At 43.9% G+C, this 23493-nt stretch overlaps 1 protein-coding gene across 1 annotated transcript in view; it reads right to left on the bottom strand.

The window, feature by feature from the left end:
- Window positions 1-23493, bottom strand: part of SH3RF3 (SH3 domain containing ring finger 3) — a 256622-nt gene that overhangs the window by 90334 nt on the left and 142795 nt on the right. Inside the window, exon 2 of the mRNA XM_086769934.1 lies at window positions 5038-5313. Coding sequence (XP_086626060.1) covers window positions 5038-5313 — 276 coding nt within the window. The remainder of the gene's footprint in view (window positions 1-5037; window positions 5314-23493) is intronic.

The raw sequence follows: 23493 nt of genomic DNA, 5'->3' as shown, positions 1-23493 counted from the left end.
AAAACCCAAAGTGTTTTGGGTTTTTAAAAAGTCTTGAGACTTTCTACATTTTCACTGCATGTTTATATATACATATATAATCATATGTGTCTATGTGCATACATATGTGCATGCATGTACAAGTGTATATGTGTGTCTATATATGCACATATAAGATAAGAAATTGAGAAAAAAAAACCAAAAAGCACTCAACTAGATTTTGTTAGAGCCAGTGTGCAATCTCCAACCTCAGAGCAGGCTGGATAGGCACCTGGCACAAAAGGTTTATCCTGTGTTGATCCTGCTGGAGGATGAGGCAGGGAATGGGTGACCCTTGAAGATCCCTTCCAACTTTACTTCCTACAGACCTATGAAATCTGGAAGCATTTCCATACACCGATCTTAGTTTGTCTCTACCAAGTCTGATTGATGAATGTGGTCATATACGAGAAAGTGATAGCTGCACAACCCGAGATACGCTGACATTCAAAATATGTGTCTTTGTGGGAGACCAAAATGCAAATCCTTGAGAATGCTTTCCATTACAGAATTCATTTTCAGAAGGGTATTGAAAATCTCCAGGAATTAAAGCAAATCCCAAAACACCTGTTGAAATTCTTTATTAATAGAAAGTTTCTTTGAATTCACAGCCCGCAACATCACTCTAAGCACCGGGCTGGTGAAAGCTTCAACATGAACTATTTTAGTACCTTAAATTAGTTGGATAGCCTTGCTACTTATAAATTCCTAGAAAGGTTCCCAAAAGGATCATGAATCATAGAGAGCCACAGATCTCTTGGCATACCACTTCAACATTCTGAACTTCACTATTTCACATCTACTAAATTGATTTCCAGACAGCATAAAGGAATCCAAGGCTCAAATCTCATTTCAAAAGCCAATGATATCCACTCTAGTTTGACAAAGATACCTGGTGCTCTTTTTATGCCTGTTGCTAAAATATCTAATTTTTTTTTCTCTCTCCGACTTGCTCAAGTCTCTCTCTGTTCATTAGGACCGGGCAGCCTTGCAACAGGCACGTGGGACCTGCAGTTCCAGTTTATAACCATTATCAGAAAGGAAATCAAAGATAAATCACTTAAAAAGCAATCTGATTGACAGATAAATGAACCCTTTTGCTGAGAAAACAGCACAAAATTGTGTCCAATAACAGTCATGATTCACAGCCTGATTTTTACTCTAGTCATTAATGGCCATTAACGAAGCAATACAAAGCAGATGTGCCTGCTATTCTGCAGAGATAACAACTCCATCTAGAGCACTGGGGAGATCTCAGCGATGGCAGGATGGCTCGGCGTGGTGCTTGGTGCGCCTGCTGACGATGCTTGCCAGCTGGCACAAGAATCCCAATCGCTGGCTACCGCCAGGACGGTCCCTCTCTGAACAGCAAATGCTGCTGAAATGGAGTGCTAAGGGGCTGGGATACTGCTCCGCAGCCAGGAATCGGTACTGGATGTGATGGCTCCAAGATTGGCACAAGATTTTTTAAATGCTGCTGTAGGCTGGGAACGAAAGTGTTGGAAAACGAAGGAAATAGTGGATGTGATTAAAAATGTGTTGAGCAATAAAGCATAGGAAACAGTTTATGCTACTTTGACAGGTTTGAGACCCATCTACCACTGTGACTCAGCCTTCAAAGGGCCACTAGGTGAACTCATGTGTGCAAAGGGTGGTCGAACACCAAAACAAAACTGTGGGCTGACTTTGGACTCAATCCAAGGCTGGAGCAACTACGCAAAGAGATAACAATGCAATTATTCCAGATTTGCACCGCTATAGCTGAGAATCATAGAATGGTTAGGGTTGGAAGGGACCTTCAAAGGTCATCTAGTCCAACCTCCCTGCAAGGAGCAGGGACATCTCCAACTAGATCAGGTTGCTCAGAGCCTCATCCAACCTGGCCTTGAACGTTTCCAGGGATGAGGCATCCACCACCTCTCTGGGCAGCCTGTTCCAGTGCTCTACAACCCTCATTGTAATTTTTTTTTTCCCAATATCTAATCTAAATCTACCTCCCTCTACCTTGAAACCATCAAACACTGAGGAAAAATGTGTTAAGTCATAGATCTGGGGTGTTTTATCTTCTTGTAGCCACTGCAGAGGAGGGAACAGTGGCAGGCCCCTATATATGGCTATTTTGGGAGGAGAACTTAGGGGAAGCAGTCCACTTGGTGTAAAAGAATGACCAGCTGGAGCCTTATTTGTTGCACTGGATACTCAAGACAGAGGTTTCTCTGTCCCTCACAGTTTTATACTTACATATACAAAATTATTATATTTATATATCTTTGGCCTTTTATCTGGAGAGTGTTGTGCCTACAGGAGATGAAAATGGGTAAATGGCAGAAGCCCTGTGGAGCACTGCTCATGAAGATCTGTGTAAAGCCGACCTTGCAATCCACCTCTGGAACAATAGGACATTTTAATTTTGAAAAAAAAACAACAACCCCAAACAACTATTCAGAGGAAAGCCCAAATATCCTTCCTTTGTTTTCAGCAAAGTCCAGCAAAGGAGCAACAAAACATAATGATACAGAAGATCTCTATACTTGATTTCTCTTCTTGTAGTTTCTATTCAAAGGAAGACCCTTTTTTTATTACATGTTTATAAGTAAAATCCAATTACAAATGTCTGGTAGTGATAAATGAGTTGCAGGACACAGATAGGTTATACTAGTTTGTATAAACAGTATGTCAATGCAACTCCTCTACCTGAGGAAAGAACAAATAGCGTAAATGATACTGAGATCAAGTCCAGCATCTTCAGATGCAAACTGAGACATTCAAATAATGAACATTTCTCCAAGTGACAAATCCCATTTACAGCAACGCAGTGCTCACTACTCTGTGCAGAGGAACTGACTGCATCAGCAGATGATCTAAAATCTGGGCTAAACAGGAACCCTCATCAGTGCAGGTGACAGCTAAAATTAGCATTGAGAAAACTGAGGAAACATGATGGCAAAGTCCTGAGATGAAAAATAGATTATTCACTGTTAGGGAGAAAAATAGGCAAGACATAAACAAAGTTACAAGGTGACAGTGCGTGTAGTGGAAGGAGCTAAAGAAGAAAATAGCAGTAGAAGAGAAACCAAGCCCTGGGGAAAACACAGTCATCAGGGATAAAAGGATGCAGACAGTAACATGAGGGGTGAAATAAAGGAAAGCGGAGGGATTGCGAGTAGAGCTCTACAGCAGAAAGAAGTGCTCCATGTGAGAATGACACTGGACAGGTGAGAAAACAAGAACTATCAGTATACAAAGACAATTATTGTAAAGGAGGTATACTAATGTATGGCACCAAATCTATTAAATACAAAAGTGTCTAGGGAAGGACCGGCTCTAACAAAAAAGACCACAGCTGCTTGCCATATCTATTAAGTTTCTTAGACTGAGCAAGCAATGAATATCTTCAGCGGACAAGGAAGATTGCTTCTCGGAGAAGTCACCATTGTACCTCTGGGCAAGCAGCGAGGAAAACAATGCGCCAGCAAATATATATTTACCGATACAATCTCAAAGGTAACTTCTGGCTAACTTTCTGTTAGTACACAGCTGCTGCCTCTCACTAAGCAGCCCACTTGCTCGCAGAGATTCACAGCTCCAGGGAGGCTGGGGAGTCACAGAGTTTGCAGTGTTTGCAATCAAACACTTCGCTTGCTATGGAGCAAAAGTGCTTACAAATCTTTTGTTACATAAATATGAGAAAGTATACATTCTAGGAAATTATGTTCTGCTGAGAAATGTTGCAGGAGTGAGAAAGATGTTACATTTGGCAAGAAAATTATACTTTGCAAATAATTCATTCAGCTGTAATAAGTAGCCTCAAAAGAGGAGGTCAGTAAAATCCTTGTGAAGGATATTTTTATCATCTATTTCATATTCATTTCCAGCATAACTGTTATTACTTTATGTGATACTATAACAACCACAGACAGCTGAAATAAAACAGAAAATGACAATGAACAGGTTCTCTGTGGCATTCAGTGCCATAAATTAGCATTAGGGGATATGCTTTATTTTACTGTGGGTTTCTTGATATCCATGAAGCCCATCTGAGGTCAACACAAATTGCTAGAGAGGGGAGGGGGAGACAGAAAGCAGGTGAGGAGGTTGGGGAGAAAGGAAAAACGTGACATTTTAAATCCAAAGGAAATTACAATATCTCAGTTTTCTCTCATTACAAATGGAATTTATTAAACATTTTGGTTGTAAGAAAACAAAGACTTTTTAAAAAAAGTCTGCTTTTTAATGTCTTTATGTTCTTAAAATAGGAAATATGACGACAGTGTATTTCAACTGCTGTTTGGTATATGGTATGATACAATACCTTTTGAAGCTGAATGGCATTTTAAAATGTCGGAACATCTGATTCAATAAGGAACATTAAAAGACACATTTCCATTAGATTTCTTCTGAAATTGAGTCATTCTTTCAGAACATTTCAATGCAGAAGAAATGTATGCTTTTCAGACAGAAAAATGTACTCGGAAAGTATGTAGCCAGTTCTACTTGTTGAGTTTCACTGGCTTTATACCACCTTTGCTGTTCACGGCATGACCTATCTCACTGACTTCTCCTTTAGACAGAATGGGAGCAATTTCCCAAAGATGCTAACATCAGGTTTGGCCTGAGGGGATGCTTTATGCCCACCCAGTAGTGCAGCAGGGCTGGTGTGCAGGACATTGCAGGGCCACCAAGCAGGCTCTGCCTCTGCAGGGTGGAGGATTTACAAGTTGGGAGAAGTCAACGTCCTTCAGCATGTTACATGAGGGGATGCTTCACTTACTAAAGGAGCTTCACTGTCCTCACTAGGCTGCCTGAGCTCAAGGGCTTTAACTTTGTCAAACAATAAACCAGTTGAAAGAAAGTGTGCAGGGGTCCCTGGGCAGAGTTGCCCAAGGAGGCCAGGCGTGTGTCCCACTGGTCCCAGCACCATCGTGCTGCAGGCTTGGCTGCCAGTACCCCATGTGCCCCATCAATCCCTACAGAAGCAGCTTTCTAAACTTTTTTTTTTTAAATCCCCTATTCTCCTACCTTGGTGAACGTCAGGCAGTCCTTGTCTTGATCTTTATCCTTTATTTCGAAGTCGTAAAGTGCTTTGCCCTGAGGTGGAGCTTGCGGGAGTGGCTTGATACACTGGATGTAGCTAGCGGGGAAGAAGCCATGGTTCCCATTGAGCTCCCCGTGGTACCAGTTCTCGTCCACCTTCCGCCGCAGTATGATGATGTCCCCCTTGTTAAACTTGAGGTCGCCGGGCTCTTTTCCCTCATACGTGTAGAGGGCTTTGCCATAGGGAAGCTGAGAAACACTCTGGGGAAACAAAATACGCAACATTTTTAAGTAAACTTGAGCCAGAACCAATTTCCTTTTTAAACTAAAAGGAAAATCCCCATCCAGACAACAGCAGCAAACTTCCAGCTAGCAGTAAACTGATGATCCATGACCAAATTATCCCAATGACTGCAGGTGACTGCTACATAATGCTATACCCTGGATCTTACAGGAAAACTAGTTCGCATGTGATGGTAAGACTGAGAAGGTAAGTGTGTTTCATCAGAGGAGGCACTGCAGTTCTTTTGAAGCTCAGCTGAAACCAGTGGTACCTCTTACACACCAAGCAGCGTCTGTTAGTATGCAAAATAACCAAAGTAAGCAGAACTTTGTGTTAAAACAAGTATCTAAAGGTAACATATCAGACATTTTGACCTTCAAGTTTGCTTTGGTTTCTGAGGCTCAGAAGATAAACAAAACAAAACAAGCTTGAAGATTCACATGGTTCTGAAAGCTGGCTACTTGAAAATTTTTCATTGTGTTTGTTTGAGCAATTCCAAACATTTTTGAGTCTGAAGCTTTTACTTTAGCTTTTGATTCTGTAACCAAATATTCTTACTCCTTTCAAAATCCCCAAGTCTTATGCTGCTCACTGAGGGCCACTGTAAACAGTTATAATATTCTTTGTTGCTTATGAATTAATGTCCCTGTGGAAAAGCGGAATAGGCAGAATGTCTTCAAATCCTTCTTTTAGAACTAAAAACAGCTCTGAGGCTTTCATCCTCATTAAAATAAAGAAACAAACTTTTAAAAAATCGCAGCACAAGAGAAAAAAAAGTCTAGAAAGTGATTAGTTTGGTGTGATAGAAAAGAGAAGGGGGAATAGGAAATGAGGGTTGCGGTCAGTTCATCACATGTCTCTTTCCATCGCTCCTTCCTCCTCAGGGGAAGAACTCCTCACATTCTTCCCCTGCTCCATCGTGGGTCCCTCCCATGGGCTGCAGTCCTTCATGAACTGCTCCAGTGTGGGTCATTTTTCCATGGGATGCAGTCCCTCCAGAACGGCTGCCCCAGTGGGCCCTCCATGGGCCACAGCCTCCTTCAGGCACCTGCCTGCCCCAGCTTCTGGGGCCCTCCACGGGCTGCAGGGGGACAGCCTGCTTCACCATGGGCTGCACCATGGACTTCAGGGGAATCTCTTTTTAGTTTTCCCCTTCTTAAATACAGTATCACAGAGGTGTTATCACTGTCACTAATTGGCTTGGCCCTGGCCAGTGACAGGACTGCCCTAGACCCAGCCAGGTCCAGTGGACAAAGGGGAAACTTCTAGCAGCTTCTTGCAGAAGCTGCCACTGCTACACAAACCCTGCTACACAAACCCAGCGCAGCTGCCTATAGGATTTAGCCCTATAATAGCTCTTTAACCCATACTAGGCAAGCAAAGGTGCCTCGCTGTATTATCCTATGCCATTTTAAACTTCATTTAGCTTGAGCTAAGAGTCAACTTGCAAGCCTCAATGCAAATATGTAGCAGCATGTATCACAGAGGATGTTAAATAGGTCCTGTAAAATCAACCTTTCATAATAGTCTTTTACAGAGATGTGTTTATATAAATTATATGGTTTTCTGTTGCATATATGTGCCTACAAGTAGTCTGCTCCCTGCTCTGTACACTGGCCTATAGGGCCAATGACAAAGTAAAGGTATGTTTAAGAAAATACCCTGGTATTCCCCCAGGTGTTTCTTACGCCTGTACTTCTGGGTGACACTCCTGTGCATAAGAATAGCACTCGCCATGCTTTCCACAGGGAGAAGGTGGAGTGGCCCAACAGAAACACTCCATTTCCCTACCCCAGTCAGAAGTTAAAGCAACAAGCAGAGGCATTTTTCGATCCCGATGGATGCATTAAATGGACCTGCTCTGGTAGGGCAGGTTTTTTACTCCTACACCTGCATCTTTCAGCAGGAGGAGGAGAAGGACCAGCCCATCATCTGCGTTGCCTGCCATCATGGCCTCCTCCGGCCGCTGTGGCGGGCAGGTACCGCGCTGCTAAAAAAGTAAGTTTCTTGAGTGCACCTTCGCACACAGTTGTTAACTTACTCATTTTATTAGGAAGGGCTTTAGTAGCTGTGCAGGTCTTGGAAAGCATGTGCAACAGATCTTCTTGCCTACACCACACAGTAAAGGAGGCAATCAAACAGGCACAGTTCTACAGAGCACTGTCCGTGTTGTCTGGATGGGGATTTAATTTCATTCAGATGTGTCCCCAGCTCCCAGTTTTCTCATTACTGATTTACAGTTCTTCTCTCTGAATGAAGGTATCTAGTTAAAGACCAGTATTTTGGAAGCACCTTCAAATATAACAGAAAAAGCGTAAAACCAGAAAAGAAAATCAACAGCCAGCTAGCAAAGCGTGCATCAAACAGTCTCTGCCAAATCAGTGTCAGCATCCTACTGATATTTTTCTCTCTGCCAGGTTATTTCCCTTGACACCAAAGCTTCCCCCCCCCGCCCCTCTGCAGCAGTTTAAAGATTAAGCCTACGATACCATCAAACTCTTCAGGTAAGGTAGAGATTGCATTACCTATTTGAAACTAGAAAAAAAATATTAAGCCGAAAGACTTCAGAGCCTTGTAGTAATTTAGAAATAAAAGATTCATTACTTTAATTCATGCTGGGATAAGACAATTTATCAAACACTGAGTAAGACTTCTGCCAGGTGTGCACTGAACCACTGCTGATCCAGGCACACGCCTGGCAAGCACGTTCTGTATCAGTTACTCTAGACGGGGCCTTACTATTCCCAGGATCCTTGTAGCAATTCAAGGTCAGATCACCTTCTTTACTTTTTAACCACTTTCTCTTCCCAAGCCTCGTTTTACTATTTAAAAAGCCAACAACCCCCAGAGCTACCAAAAAATAAACTGGATTTTATTCAGTCTCACACATCGTCAATGAAATTCTTATGCAACACATGCTGGGCTTTCATTGCTAATTAATTGAACTGGCTAGAAAATGATTCAGGTGCCTGTTTATACCTTCACCTGATGAAAATGCAGACTTTTAAGCAAAACAAACAAACTGCAAGACAAAATTTTTCACTTGAAATCTGACATTGTTTCATTTGGAGACCTGTCGTAGTTCAGCCCCGATCGGGACCAGACTACGCAGTCTCTCTCTCGCTCCCCCCACCCTCCGAGAGAATAGGGGGAGATGATATAAGAAAAACGGCTCAAGGTTTGAGATAAGGACAGGGAGAAATCCTTAAAGTTACCGTCACGGGCAAAACAGACTCGACTTGGGGAAAACTATTCATTTATTTCTAAAATTAGCAGGAGAATGAGACAGGGAACAAGATAACCTCCCCCCACCCCTCCCTCTTCCCGGGCTTAACATTATCTCTACTACCTTCCCCTCCCGAGCGGCACGGGGGGGGAAAAGGGAATGGGGGTCGCGGTCAGTTCATCACGCGTTGTTTTACGCCGCTGTATCATCGTCAGGGGAAGAACTCCTCGCATTCCTCCTCTGCTCCAGCGTGGGGTCCCTCCCACGGGCCACAGTCCTTCGTGAAACTGCTCCGGCGTGGGTCATCTCTTCCACGGCGTGCAGTCCCTCTAGAACAGCTGCCCCAGCGGGCCCTCCACGGGCCACAGCCTCCTTCAGGCCTCCACCTGCTCTGGCGTGGGGTCCTCCACGGGCTGCAGGTGGATCTCTGCCCCTCCGTGGACCTCCATGGGCTGCAGGGGGACAACCCGCTCCACCATGGTCTTCACCACGAGTTGCAGAGGAATCTTGGCCAGGAGCCATATTACTCCTCCCCCTCCTTCACTGACCTTGGCGTCTGCAGCCATTCCTCACAACAGGCTGGCAGACACCTCTCAGGATCCTTTTTACATCTTATTCACTTCTCATCTCCTCTCCACTTCTTGCAGCCAGGCCGGGCCGAGTTGGGCCCAGTCGGCTGCCCAGCGGGAGGCCAGAGGGTGAGGCCTGCAAGGCCCATGAGGCTCGCGCCTCCCCCTCTCTGCCCCCCGCTCAGCTGCTTCACATCTTCTCCTCTTTTTCCTGTTTTCCCCTACTTAAATACGTTATCGCAGAGGCGTTATCACGGGACATTCTGCTACCAATTGGCTCGGCCTTGGCCAGCAGCAGGTCCGCCCTAGGCCCGGCCGAGTCCACTGAACAAAGGGGAGCGACTTCTAGCAGTTTCCTACAGAAGCTACCACCTTAGGCCCCCCCTCACTAACAAAACCAGAACAAGACCCTAATGTGGCCCCCTGGGAATTTGCAGTTTAGGTGCTTGTATTCCTGTTCTCTTTCACGGGCTTAGATATGGACCATGTCATCTGGGGACTGCCCTCCACAGAAAAGATCTGCACATAATGTACTTAAACTACAACTGCCAGTGGAAAGGTGCTTCCAGAATAAAATGTTTCCATTAACAGCTACAGCTTTTCTAAATCTGAGCCACAGCTTTTCAGCTAAAAAAAAAACTGTAGAGGCATTTTTTTGTCAAAATGATCATGTTGTTTAGTGGAAAAGCCACCCTCCTGTTGAAAAATTACTGTAATTGAGACATTTCCCAGCCTTTCCGTAAGGCCAGAATTACCCAGTTTGATTTAAGCATCCCAGTTAAAGCTTGCATTTACCATGGCCCGGGCAGAGGTAAAGAAATAACAGAGTTCTCTAACCCTTTTCAAATAAAGCTCCTTTTCCTGTCCTAAAGCTCTAAGTGCCTGCTCTAATCGACCAAAGAGAGAAATTCAATATTACAATTACCAAGAAAAAAAAAAACAAACTCCAAAATAAACTTTTGAAGCTTTCTTGCTGATATTTTCTGGCCAAAGGTCCAGCTTTTAGTGGACTTTTAGTGGTCAGATTATATTAATGAATCCTGGCCGCTAAGAAGCATATTTTGGAAAGTTTCCCCTTATTGTTCCTACTTTCGGTTGAGCCATAAGTAAGAAGCAAATCAGATTCAGAAAGCTCCTCTTAATGACACCTGAAAGGAGGGAGGATTTAGCTTATTTCAGAAATAGAAGAAAAATGATCACTGCTGCTTTTTCCTAGTGGTAATGTCACTCCCCACCAACAGTTAGCTAATTCTTAGAAATCTTCCTATGATCTTATTATTTCCCTCTTTGCCAAATCTTTGTGCAGTGCAGTTTTGGCCTACTTGACCCCCCTTTTCTTCACTTGACTCTCCCAATTCAAAAGGAAGAAGATCTACCAGGTAGTCCTCCAACTCATATGCAAATTCCCCAAGCCCTGATGGGGAGTATGTTCTCATTTTCTGTTCAAAATCTCTGCCCCACACCCTGTTCTATTTCCCCTCAGCTTTCTTCCATACAATGGTATTTCAGTCAGACTTCATAATCTTCAGCATGCCCAGGTGGTCCTTCTTACAAAATCTTCTAAACTAAAACAGGCATGCAAAGATGCTCCAGCCCTGGAAACATTTAAGGCCAGATTGGATGAGTTGATCGAGTTGGAGATGTCCCTGCTCCTTGCAGGGGGGTTGGACTACAGTTTTAAAGGTCCCTTCCAACCCTTACTATTCCATGAGTCTATGATCTGAGGGATCAGACTAAAGAAAAGTAGAGGCAGGCAATGGTTTTGGTGGAAGGCAGTGACAAGCACATAGAGATGTCCCTCCACCTACTGCAGGAGCACTTACACCTTCCTCTTGCTCGCTGCTTCAGCAGAGCAAACCCTCCCTACCCACCCTCAGGCACTCCTGCACCTGGGCACCACTGCAGCAACAGCCGGTGGACACCACCAAGCCACCATGCTACCACCTTGCCATCCACTTCATCATCTGCTCTTCAGCCAAAGCCCCTTCTCTGCTATGAGGCCACATCTCAGGGTCTTCTGCAACATTATGTCCTGAGAGGGAAACTCTCTTTCCCAGCCTGGCCCCAGCAGCATCGTGCTGCTCCTTTCCTCACGGCACCCAGCTCCACAACGGCCACCCCTGCATCCAAGGACCGATGCGGGGGTAGCCTAGCTGCCTTGCAAGGAGCTCGACAGTGACCACTACCCCACTATCTCCCTCCAAGTCAGCTCTTTGACCTGCATTCCTAATCTGAGGGATACCTGCCATCACCCACCTCCCCAGCTGCCATGAAATCGGGTTGTGCATAATGCAGGCGGCTGCAAAATTAAATGGCCTCCGCATCTGACAGTATCAAGAAATCGATTTGCCCTGTTGATTTATTGTTAGGTTAACTGGAATTCAGCTATGATGTGTATTAAATTTCAAAACTCTGTGTGGGTGTGTATAGAAATAAAGAATGTAAGAAAGAAAGGAAGGAAGGAAGGAAGGGATGAAGTCACAGCCAATGGCAATGGCCTGTTTCTTTTTCCTGCCAGTAAATGTGCGTTGGCACGATGCTGAATACTGCCAAAGGTTTCTTTTCTATTTCAGCAATCAATACTGACGTAAAAGCCTGAAGCGTTAATATGCTGAACCCCCCCCCCTTCAGAAGACTTAATGATATGTTGGCAACTCAATCATTCTGCATTTGTGTTTCAGTGATGTCAAATGGCAGCAGTTAAGCAGAAACCTGCTGGTAAACTGACAAACAACAGCCATGAAGCAATTAAGTGGCAATGCTGGAGAATTTTTCATTATGTATCCTAAAGAACAAAACGAGGGGGGAAAAAACCAAACATGCTTGTTTCCAATAAATTCTCCCAGTAGAGTGTTAGCTGCACAGGTAGAATAGGTCTTGAGTTTCCAAAAGTTACGGAAAAGAGAAATTTTTCCAATATGTTCGAAAGCAATGCAAGCTCCAACATGAGTCAAAGCCTGCCTTCTTCTTCTCCTTGCTGAAAGAGGTCACTACTTAAAAAATGGTCTGATACTTGCCGAAAGTACAGTGCAGGTGCTTTTCCTACTTCACACTATTTTGGAAGGGAAAATAAAAGCTTCCCCAAGCAACCAGATCTTTTTGAGAGAGCAAACAGAGCCTGGATGTCTACAATGAGTCTGCCTTCAGTTTCTGTCTCTGTGCACAACTAGGGAGGGTGTACACCAAAGGCAGCATCAAAGCCCCATGTGCAAAAACATCAGAGAGGCTGGCCAGATTTGCTGGCTCACAAATACACAAGAGGAAAATCCAAGACCATTCCTTGACATCGATACATTGCATTATATAAGAAATAAAAAATAAAATACATAGGGGCAAGGCCTCCAGCTACTAAACCCAGGTGGAAATGATATGATCCAAACCTTTTCTTAAAACAAGTTTGTGTTCAGATTCCTGAAACCCAAGACACCTCTTGATGTTGCAGATACAGCTCCTCTCTGCAACAGCAGAGCAGAAGATTGTTTTTCTGCTGTGTGAAAGCCATATTAATGCTGAAGGGTAAATTCCCTCACCCAAGCTCTTGCCTTGTACAGCTCAAGCTGTGCAAAGAAGGGAAGCCTCAGCCTCTTTGCTGCAAGGGCTTCCCCTGCAAATGGGGATCCCCCGCGAGAGGCAGGAGTGATGCTGCCTGCCCTCAGGGCAGCACCCTCACCTGACCCTTGTTTCAGGAGGTTGAAGGTGTGCAAGGGAAAATGCAAAAGGTGGAGGAGTGTTTAACCCCTCCTTCTGCTTCACGAGTCTTGCTCATAGTTCGAGCTAGAGGTGAAGCAGGAATGGATAAAGCCAAACAGCCTCAGAACAATGCTGCTGGAACAGCCTGATAAGAGCACCTAGTAGGGACAGTAATTTTTTTTTTTTTTAGACTGTACTTAAGTCATTTTTCCAAAACACACTGTCATGTGCTTGTTGCAGTTCTTCAAATTTCTCCAACATCTCCATATCCCCCATGCTCCAAATATGTAGCTGAAGAGTCTGTTCCTCTGAATGAATATACACTTATATCCTGGATTAAGTACTACCAAGTGTAAATATCCAAAGCAAATCAAAAGTCAATAAAGAAGAAAAGACACAGAAAGGAAAAAACAATGAAAAGCATGCACATCTCAGTGGCAAACTATAATTAAAACCAAACTATTACTACCGAGCATAAATAATAATTAAAACACATATTGTTAATTTTTTGCTTCATTACTCTGAAGCATCACACATTACTCTGAATCTCCCAGCCTATGCAAGCAAAGATTCGGTGGCGACGCATGGGACTGCATTTACTTCTTCCAACTAGTAGGAAGCTCCCCACAAGCAGGCTGGGCGACGCTTCAGCATATGGTTTCCTGCCATCCGTAACAGCTTTGCAGAAATCGCAGCAGCTGTTCTGGAGAGGACAGGGGTTGCATGGTGGAGCATCCATCAGCAGGACTGCTGAGTAGGAGACAGGCTGCTCCCTGCTACTAGCACCCGGATCTTGGCATCGAAAGCACCCATTCAAATCATCTGAGAGTGACTTAAATCATGAGCGTGAAATGCCTGGTTGGATCCCTTTGGGATGGAAAAGTGGAAGGCAGTAGTAGAGAGTAGTCATGGTAAGCACAACAAGCAACTCAGTCGCGGTGGCAATGACAGCCGTGTCTGCTGGGCTTGGCGAGGGCCGTGGCGTGAAGGGAGCAGGGGATGTGTGCTGTCCCCGTGTTCCTTGCTGTCCAACCCGTTACAGTCACTCTTGGTTTCACATCTTTCAAGAGCAACAGATTCCACTTAAATCAATAGCAGTGCTTAAAACACATCTCTTCTTAGTCAGTCCTAGGAAGGAAGAGAGAACACTTGTACATGTAATAAGCTGAAGAAACAAGGGGCTGGGGCAAACTTCAGCCAGTGCAGTTATAACAAATGTATACCACTGTAAGATCTGTGACCTGCAGAGTTTTTAGCGGCTTCTGTCCTCAAGAGGAAATTTCAGGATGACACATCATAAATCATCATTATATCTCAGCAAAACCTCTTAAAAAGTGGTTTGTCTTCTGTGTAAGATGCTTTGTCTTATGTACAGCTATTCAGAAGCACTATTGCCCCCAGGTGACCTGGCCTGACAGATCATGACAGTGACACTGCAGCATTTGCTTTCACAGAAAGCTAATAATAGGAAAATTAATCAAAGATAATCTAATTTTGCACAAAGTAGCAAAGACAAAAAACAACAATGTGCTATCAGTTAGCTCTGTGTGAACCATCAGTAAAACCCTGAAAAATCACAGTTTGCAGGTAGAACCTTTTTGAAATCAACTTTGAGAATAAAAGTAGTTAAGCCAACAATAAAAACAGCACCATGAAGAATGGAAACTGAACATAATCCTTTATATACCCTGGAAAGTGTCATGCTTATTTATAGTGCCATATAAGTAGTAATTAATTACAATTAAAAAAAAAAACACAACTTCACAACTAAAGCTCTACTGTTTTATTTAACTAAGGACTTGGAGATAATGGTCAGGCCCTGATCCTGGCTGATACTGCTGTGGAGGGCTGCAGTCCTTGTGACACCTGAGGACATGTGCAGACAACACACGCTTGAGCTGCACACAGCTCCTGCCAGAAGTAGAAGGTGAAATGCTTCTCAGAAACTGTTTTGAGGTGCTAGGAAGTGCTTGGGAACACCTCTACATGTTCCCAAGAGGTGGTCTTTATACAAGGAGAGGAAGTGCCCAAACATCTTAGGAGCCTATCTGCCATTTCCAGAAGTGACTTTTACAATTAGCATGAAGATACCACAGGAATCACTCAGCAGATAGAAACAAATTGAAGGTGAGCAGGTACAGCATCATTCTAGCACACCGGTGTTCCTCCCAAGCAATGGGGAATAATGATGTTCATCACCCCAGAACAGCAAAGGATGCTGTTAAAAGGATGTCCTTCAGCAATGGGTGAAGAGAGCACAAACTGCTCTTTAAAGAGATCAGCGTCTCCCAAGTTTATTTTGTAGTTTAAACGGCAAACAGGCCCAACCTGCATTTTACCTCATAAGGTCCACCTTTGTAGATATCAAGATTAAAAAACGTTTCAAACTTTCCCTTGGCAAATGCAGTTGATGCCTGCAGCACAACTGAGAAAGAAACAGCAGGCTTTCCACTACACAGCTTGTCAAATAAGTATGTTTGGGATTCTCTGCTTTACCAAAATAAGTGCAGTGTTTTACAGCCCAACATTGTTTCTCTTAGGAAGTTTAAAAACTTGAATGCAAGACCATCCCATGCTGAGCTCATCTATCTCGTAATTGCAGCTAAAACAGCTTCACACCTTCTGCACATCTCGCACTGCTTCAGCCCATCACTCAGTATCTATCAATATGTGCACATTCAAAAATCTCTTCTTCCTAGCAACACGTTGTTTAGAGTGAAGTATTCTTAAACTACATGCTCTCCTATTAAACAAGATGTGTTTTTCAGGGTCAGGTTGGATTTCGAGCAGTGAATTCACAGCTATCACTGCCTGGAGAATCAATGAGTAATACCAGCCAGCTGCTTAACTGTGTCAGCACAAAGTCCCTCACGTTCTGCTAAAGCCAAAAGCTTCTAGACTTTCTGCTGTTTAATAAGTGGCATTGTCAACACACTGCTGGCATTGTAGGTCAAATTCTGGTTTCGGTTAAACCGCTTTAATCCAGTTAATCTTGATGAAGCGGTGTGGATGTATAGAAAACTCCTACACAATATGGAGCTTTATCTTACAAGTAATCTCCTCTGAAACAAAGCTGAATGGCTGGCAGCCTCTACCAAGGAAAATATTTAGTGATCTCTCATGTGCTGGCCATAGCCTTTACAAAACCTAGGTATGCTCTGAGAATCTGACTGTCCTTCACATTTCAGGCAGAAAACAGTCACTGATCCTAAGGGGCAAATTTTACCCTTACAATCTTGTGCAGGGGTCCCAGTGAAAAGACTGGCTGCTGCACACAGACCTTTCAGAGCAGAAACTGGTCTACAAAAGGTCCCAACCAATAGCTGAGAGGACTTCTAACCCAAGTATGCAGTGTGGCTTCATGAGGAACCACCAGACAAAAGATGATTTGACTGCAAAGGCAAGGACCATCAAAGCACATCCTGCGCGAAGACTTGAGGAGCTGACAGTAGGTTAACACAGAAGAAAACAAATAACAGAAAAAAAAAAAATCTGCTGCTGCAACTTAAACGGGCAATCTCACAGCAACATGCTACTTGAGCAATTCAAAGAGGAAAGACGGCAAAGGCGGCTGCATTTAACCTGCCAGAGCCACAAATAGAGAGACATGCTATAAAACAAATAAGAGCTCCCTCGAGGCTATGGAGAAACACAAAACAAAACCTTACACTTCCAGCACTATGGCAGTTATATATTTAAGGTTATCTGGTGTTCTCCATTCAAAGGGTGTCTTAAATTCTTTAAATAAACATGAAATCTCATACTGTTTACTCCCCAGATGACACTACTTTGGTCAGGACCACGACCTGGTTTTCCCAGTCATCTGCCAGAACCCAGTTCCTGCTCATTTTTTGGTTAAAGAAACGAGTTAAAAGTCAGTCCGCTGTGCAATGTTGAGAGCTTTATGTTTTTTCAGGCTCCTTCACCTCCACAATGGCAGCATTTACAGCCCTGGAATTTTACACAATTCTTTACGCTGTAGGTCATGATAAGAAAAAAGAACATTTTTGGGAAAATACTAAAAAGTATTGTATAAAAGCCCGTAGCATGAATCTGTGCTGTAACTGCTTCATTTGATCTTTCCCGGTGGAAGCTGACAAAGCATGGGACAGCTTACATTTTCCAGTGGTGCCTCTGTAACTCTGCCACCCAGCCCGATACCTTTGGTTTGCCTTCCAGCTTTTCCACATCTTTCTTCTTGGCTCCCTGCCTTGTGACTCATGTGTTTCCTTAGCAGAAACCCTCTCCCACCTCTTCCCCAGAAAGGACTTTATGCTTCAGTGCTGCTACAACTCATCAAAGATGGGTTTCCCCCTGGTAGACGCCAGGCAGGTCACAGCTTGGAGGTTCCACTCTCAGATGCTGCTTTGCTGGGACTTTTCCACTGCAATTTTTTCTCCCTCAGGTGGACCACAGGGAGGGAAGGAGGGGTAAGGAAGGGCCTGGAGATGAAGCTGCCCCAAAAATGCAGCTGGCAGCTGTATTTACCATCTGGTGAAGCTCCCAGAGCTCAACAGAGGGAGCCCAACTCCGGCGAATCTTGCTGGGATTGCTATGGGTGGAGAAGAGAGACTTCTTTATTTTTTTTTTTAACATAAATAAACGCACACCAGGAAAATCTTTCTCCTCTCTTCCTCCCTTCCTTCATGCAAATGTTAATTTAAAGGTTGCACAAAAGCTTCTCCCATCATTTCAATCACTGAGAATCAAGAAAATCAGCGGCTGAAACAAAACAATCCACTTTGGCAGCCTCAGCTCACAGGCTCCAGCACCCAAACAAAACAACCAGAAAAACTTAAAAATGAAGGAATTTTTAAATTTCTCTTTCTGAGGTGACATAGGGTTGTTCAAGGACCATGTTGGGATCATTCCTCCATATGGAAACCTGCATTTGCTGAGGAGCTGAGGAGTCTGACAGCATCAGAGTATTACAAGGTTTGAAGGGTGAAAAAAGGATGGTTTTACAGAGGAGCAAGCAGGGTCACTGCCAGGGTTTCCAGGGAGTATGGGAGAAGCAGTAAAAGTAAAATGACCACGAAGACCATCTGATATGGGAACGGGTTGAAAAAGTGCCCATGCTAAGAGCCTGCCTGTCTAAAAGTGATGGTGGCAGGGTGGCTTGTAAACTGGGACAGGCGAATGATGAGAAGGCAGCCTTAATTCTTATTTCTGATGAAGGGGAGGATCCAAAATTCCTATTTAAATCCTAACACTTCTGCAAAAGGTAGTGTTTGGTTTGCTTACACTGCTTTTACTATATGCTTTATGATAAATAAATGCAGTGTGTAGGAAGCACCTCTTTCTGCTGTGTCTTCCTCACTGCATGTGACCACAGAGCAGAGTCCTGTACTATAAAATTGAAAATATATCCTCTGCTTTTCCCCTTGTCCAAAGTTTTCATAAGGCAGCTTTAAAAAACACACTGTATGAGAACTTTCTGAGGTGGTATTAACAGTTTCATAAATACTATATCACCTGAACTGTGCCTTCCCGGAACTGACAGGGTGTTTGATAAATGCACCGTGGGCTGCGTACACAGTGGAGCTAAAGAACATGTTTCCTTGGTAGCTCAGTTGTAAAATTCAATAGGTGGATAAATTCCCATGTCACTAGAGAATATTTACAACCGAATCTTATTTATCAGCAGCGTGCCCTTACCAACAGCCCACACAAATCCTGTTACACAAAACTGGCTACGGCTCTTTTCTCATAGTTACATGAAAATCGCAGAGGTTTCTTTTGCACCAGGACAGGCTTTATAGCCAGTGAGATGAAACTGCATTAGGAGATGCTAATGTTGAAATATTCTTGGCACAAAATGTCAGCATGAGAGGAGTTAGCTCATCCACATCTGCGCCGTCTGAGCAGCCTCTTTGTCCCTTCGCTGTCAGGGACCTTCTAAAGTGAGAGCATATTGGGGCTCTCCATGCTCACAGCGTCTGAAGAAATGAACGCACCAGCCTACTCGTCAGGAATTTAGAGATATTATTTTCCCTCAATTTGCTACGATTAGTAATATTAAAATATCTGGCATCCATTAAACAGGAAAAAAAATAATGTTTTTTAAATCACAACATTTCAGCTCTGTTTATTGAAAGTGCCACTGTGGTCGCTATTTCCCCAAAAGAGGACCTTATTTTTCAGGATGCTTGCCTTCTCCCTGGTGGGACCGCCCTCTCCTCGCCTCCTCACACCCTTCCTCCACTCTGTCCTCCCATCCAGGTCCCTCACCCTGAAATGGCTCATTAGCTACAATTTCCTGACGAACTCTCTTCACAAAGACAATTAGGAATCACTTTCAAGCCTCAATGCCGTTGACAGGACAGACTGGCACCTTCCCACACAGTAGCCAGCTGACTGCTAGACAGGCTTTAATCAGCTCTGGCTTTGACGAGTGCCGGTAGGTTGGAGGAGACGGCTGCCCCGTACCTCCCGTGGCCTTGCTGTACCGAGGAGGTTAGAGAGCATCTCGCACTTTGATGCCACGAGTCCTCCTCGTCTCCTCCATGGTGACAAAGGTCCCCCAGGCTCCCATCAGGAGCAGTTCAGCTTCTCCCCTCGCTGCAGCAAACCCCTGCGCGGTTTGATGTTAGGAAGCAACGGCATTTGGAACAGACAAGGAAAACATCAAGGAAGATACAAGGCTTCATAATGCAAATCACGCTTTTATGTCATTCTCCCAAATCCCCTTTGGGGAGAGGAAAGTTGATTATCTACAGAATATGGGTCAAAGTTATGCCTTAAGGATCTTTCTGCTTGCTGACATACTACGAGGCCTTTTAGTGCCTTTTCAGGTTAATGCTTTCAAAGTGCTGTCCCTGTGCTGCATCATCATCATCTTCATCACAATACTATTAAAAAAATTCATTTCCTGCACCCACTCCCAGGAGTTTCTCTCATGCTGAATTTAATTGATGCTTCCTCCTACACTCTGAGGAATGATTAAAACGAACGCTACACATGTCTGGAAGCACCTCAGATTTCGAACTCTGCATGGTTTCTAATTAAAGTGACACACACAGGATGCTTCTGCTACATTTCACTCTTCTCTACGGCTATTATTATTACATACATTTAAGCAGTAGTTAAAAGAATCTCCTCTACCTCACATAATAGGATCCTGATTTAGACTGGATAATCACCAGTCGTTGATCTGGGTGAAAAATGTCTTTAGGAAAGGAAAAAAAAAAGGCTAGCTCTCTAGCATAGACATTAACAACCTAAGTGTCTGAATTTCTGGCTAACCTGAAGTATGCAGTACCCAATGTTAAGCACTGGTGCTAATGAAGTACAAGGAAAAAAATACCCAAAAAGCTAGGAAAAATCCAGCATAATCTGCAAGGATGTATGTAAGTGATGAAGCAGCAGCCCTGTTGTCTGGGTGTCAAGGGCTCTGCTGCTACAGCCAGCTCACTTGTTTTGTGGATTGACTCTCCTCCAAGGTGAAGAGCATCAAAGGACTTGTTATGCTCTCAATCATATCCTGACATATTATTGATATATTTGACATATTCCTCTATCATCTTTGGATGTGTTTCCACAGAGCACACTCAAAGCCACAGACGTGCTCAGCTGTAGAGTTTTTGGGAGCCACAGCTGTGCACATGCCATGCTACAGAATATGGCCTTAGTGCTCACCAACGTGTCAGCATGGGTCAGACAGGGCATGTGGGAGCAACTTGGCATGCTCAATGCCACTTACATACCTTCCCTTCCCCTTGCAGAGGGCTTCATCTGGGGGTGGCTAATGCTCACAGATTTTGGAAGAAAGGGCACAGGTAAGTGAGTGTCAGTACTGCTCCTACCCTTCCCTACCCCCTGTCTCCATCCCAGCTGGCTGGTCTCTGTGTGTCTTGGTGGTAAGTACTTGATTCCTGGGCAAAACTGCCTGACTTCAGGTACAATTTCCAAGATGTTGCTCAGCTTTACCTTCAGAAATCTCAGGACCCAAATAATGGCTGGGGGAGGCAACCAGCACTGAAATCTTGCCCCACTTAATTACACATCTACATCATCAGCACCTGCATCTGACATCAACAAAGCTGCACAACAAAGCTAATATTCCTGTTTTTCTGTAAGAAAATATGGCACTGTAAACCTCAAAGGGGAAAATATTTCAAATATATTTGATATTAATGTAAAGCTAGGTCATAAACCCTACCTTGCAAAGCTGTACAGTAATTTTGAAAACTGCAGCTACACCTCGCTAGATGACCTTAACATTTTCCAAGGCCAGCTTTTGACTTTGCTTACATGAATGTAAATAAATCAAGAGCTCTCCCACTGACCATAATGTCAGTATTCCTGATTGTCACTGTTGTGGCAGCACAGTCAAGTTCCGTGGCAAGTGACACTGGGGGAAATGCTATGATATCAATCCTATACTGCATTGCGTGCATCTTTTACCACCTAGTAATACCTAAAATATGGGATGCACTTGCTTTTCAAATGTCTTGTAAAATGCTACATGCTATAAATAATTCAAATCAATAATAATGGGATGCCTGAGCATTTTTTTTCAGGTTTAAGAAGGCAACTGTCTAACTTGGTGGAATAAACTGTTTTTACTGGAATAGTTTTCACTGCTAAGAAAGAAATGGCTTACAATTACATACACTGCACATTAGCAATAGAAAAAGACTTAACAACAAAGTAAAATAGTGCTGGTGTATACATTTTTATTACTTATTCATCTTCTGTATGGTTTTGAATCCCTTCAAAAACTCCTGTGCCTCTACCGTGGGCTAAAGCTATAATCACTGGGATAGTGTAAAATAGGAGCACTGGCTTCTCTTCTGCCCTTGTTATAAAACAGAAGAGTATTTTGGTTTTCAAAGACATACTTTAGATGCTTAACTTCAGGAAAGGATTAGGGCACGTCTCTCAAAAGGAAGAAGAGACTTTGACCCCTGAGAGGGGCAGAATTGAGACATACTCCCATCCCCAACACTTCCCTAGCAGCTAATTCAGCATGCTGGCTTCAGCTCTCCCCTCCTTCAGCCAGCTAACGCCTCAGGGTCCCAGCCTGCCCTAACTCTTTTCACTGTGTGATAAGTTTAGGTGACTGTTTCAGGACAGTGGATGCTGGTATGGGTCTGAGATACCTGCAAATCAGGCGTGACAATGTTGAGCTTCTGGGGTGAAGTATGAAGTTAAGTATTGCTCAGAAAAAAAATATAAATGTACCCTGAAAAAGACTACATCCTGTATTTCCATGACATCAAAACCAATTAAGCTTTGTTTTGCTGCTCGTTATGCCTAATTATGCCACCATACCACCTCCAAAAAGCTATTCATAGTTACATGTGTCATGTGATCTCAGCATATCTCTGAAGACTAAAGGTTTGCAGGTACATTTTGTGAAACAGCAGCAAACAACTGGGGCAATGTTGTCAGGCGGGCTCTCTCTGAGACATCCCCACTTTGTGGAGCTGTTGGAGAAAGCCTGATTCTCTCAGCAATGGCACCTGGAGGAAAGAGCTTGAGAAAGAACTGGCCAAGGGTGTGGTTTTATGATACAAGTGAGCCCACCTTCAGGGCAGGCGTTGCTGGTTAATGTGTCTGTGGGTTTAGCTCCCCGAGCTGACTCCTCAGACTGTGAGATGAGCACAATGTGCTGCACAAGGAAGGCAGTGGGACTACACACCTGATGGGAGAGCTCAGATGGGAACCAGAGCCTCCTTTTTCAGCAGCAGCCCCCAGAGGTGCTCTGTAGGCTCAGTCCTACCCTCAAACCACAGCTTCAGTTTGACAGTAAGTGATAGCTGCACGTCTGAGAATGAGCACTTGGATCCCTCACTTGAGCAGATGGGAATTACTGCGCTGAATTTCAAAGGAAGGGAATTTAATTTCCATATGATGCCAGTGCTTTCTTTTCACCACCTCAACCCCCCTGCCTGACAGAACCTCAACTAAGGAATTGTCCAGACCCTGGTTTGAATGTTCCTGTGGAATCAGAACTTGAAAGAATACCCCTGTGCTCAGAAATTATGTGTAAGTCCATTATAGCACAACAGTAACTCATTTGTAACTGCCTAGCTGTACAGGCTGGAACAAAGTAAGTATGACCAAGTCCAGAATCTGGGCAAGCATAAGAAAAGTCAAGAAATGATGGACAGAGACCCCTTTGAGACCACTGGACTCTCAGATGACTGCTGAGCCTAGTCCTCTGCAATCAAGAAGAAACATTGCAACAGATATACAGTCCTCAGGTTCTCAGACACTTTTTTTTATATGCTTCAGCTCACCATGGGCAACAAAGCACTTCCCAAAGCCCTCTCTTGAACTTAATACCAAGTAGGAATGACCAGAAGCTGTAACTCTCACATCATAAATGAAGAAAGCCGTGGCATTGCCAATGTCCTGCTCCTGATGAAGGAAGGGAGTTCACCAAAGCTTGGTAAGAGAGCTTGCATCCCACATGAGACAAGAGGTACCAAGAAAGATTAAAAAGCACATCACCAAAGTACTTTGCAATTTGAGTGGAGGAAAAAGCTTCTTTCTGACAACAAATCCGAAGACTGATGCAAGCTGGAGCACATGTCAAGGACATACCAAGCAGATGCTCGGAATGACTCTGAGCCCCAGTGCACCCTGACCTGTGTCCTGGCTCCGGATGTGGTTGATGCCCAACCCTTGCAAGAATGCCAACCCTCCATAGAAGCATTTTCATG

Source organism: Chlamydotis macqueenii, chromosome 1, assembly GCF_036417535.1.
Source record: "Chlamydotis macqueenii isolate bChlMac1 chromosome 1, bChlMac1.mat, whole genome shotgun sequence".
Lineage (NCBI taxonomy): Eukaryota > Metazoa > Chordata > Aves > Otidiformes > Otididae > Chlamydotis > Chlamydotis macqueenii.
This window is presented reverse-complemented; position numbering and strand designations above follow the sequence as displayed.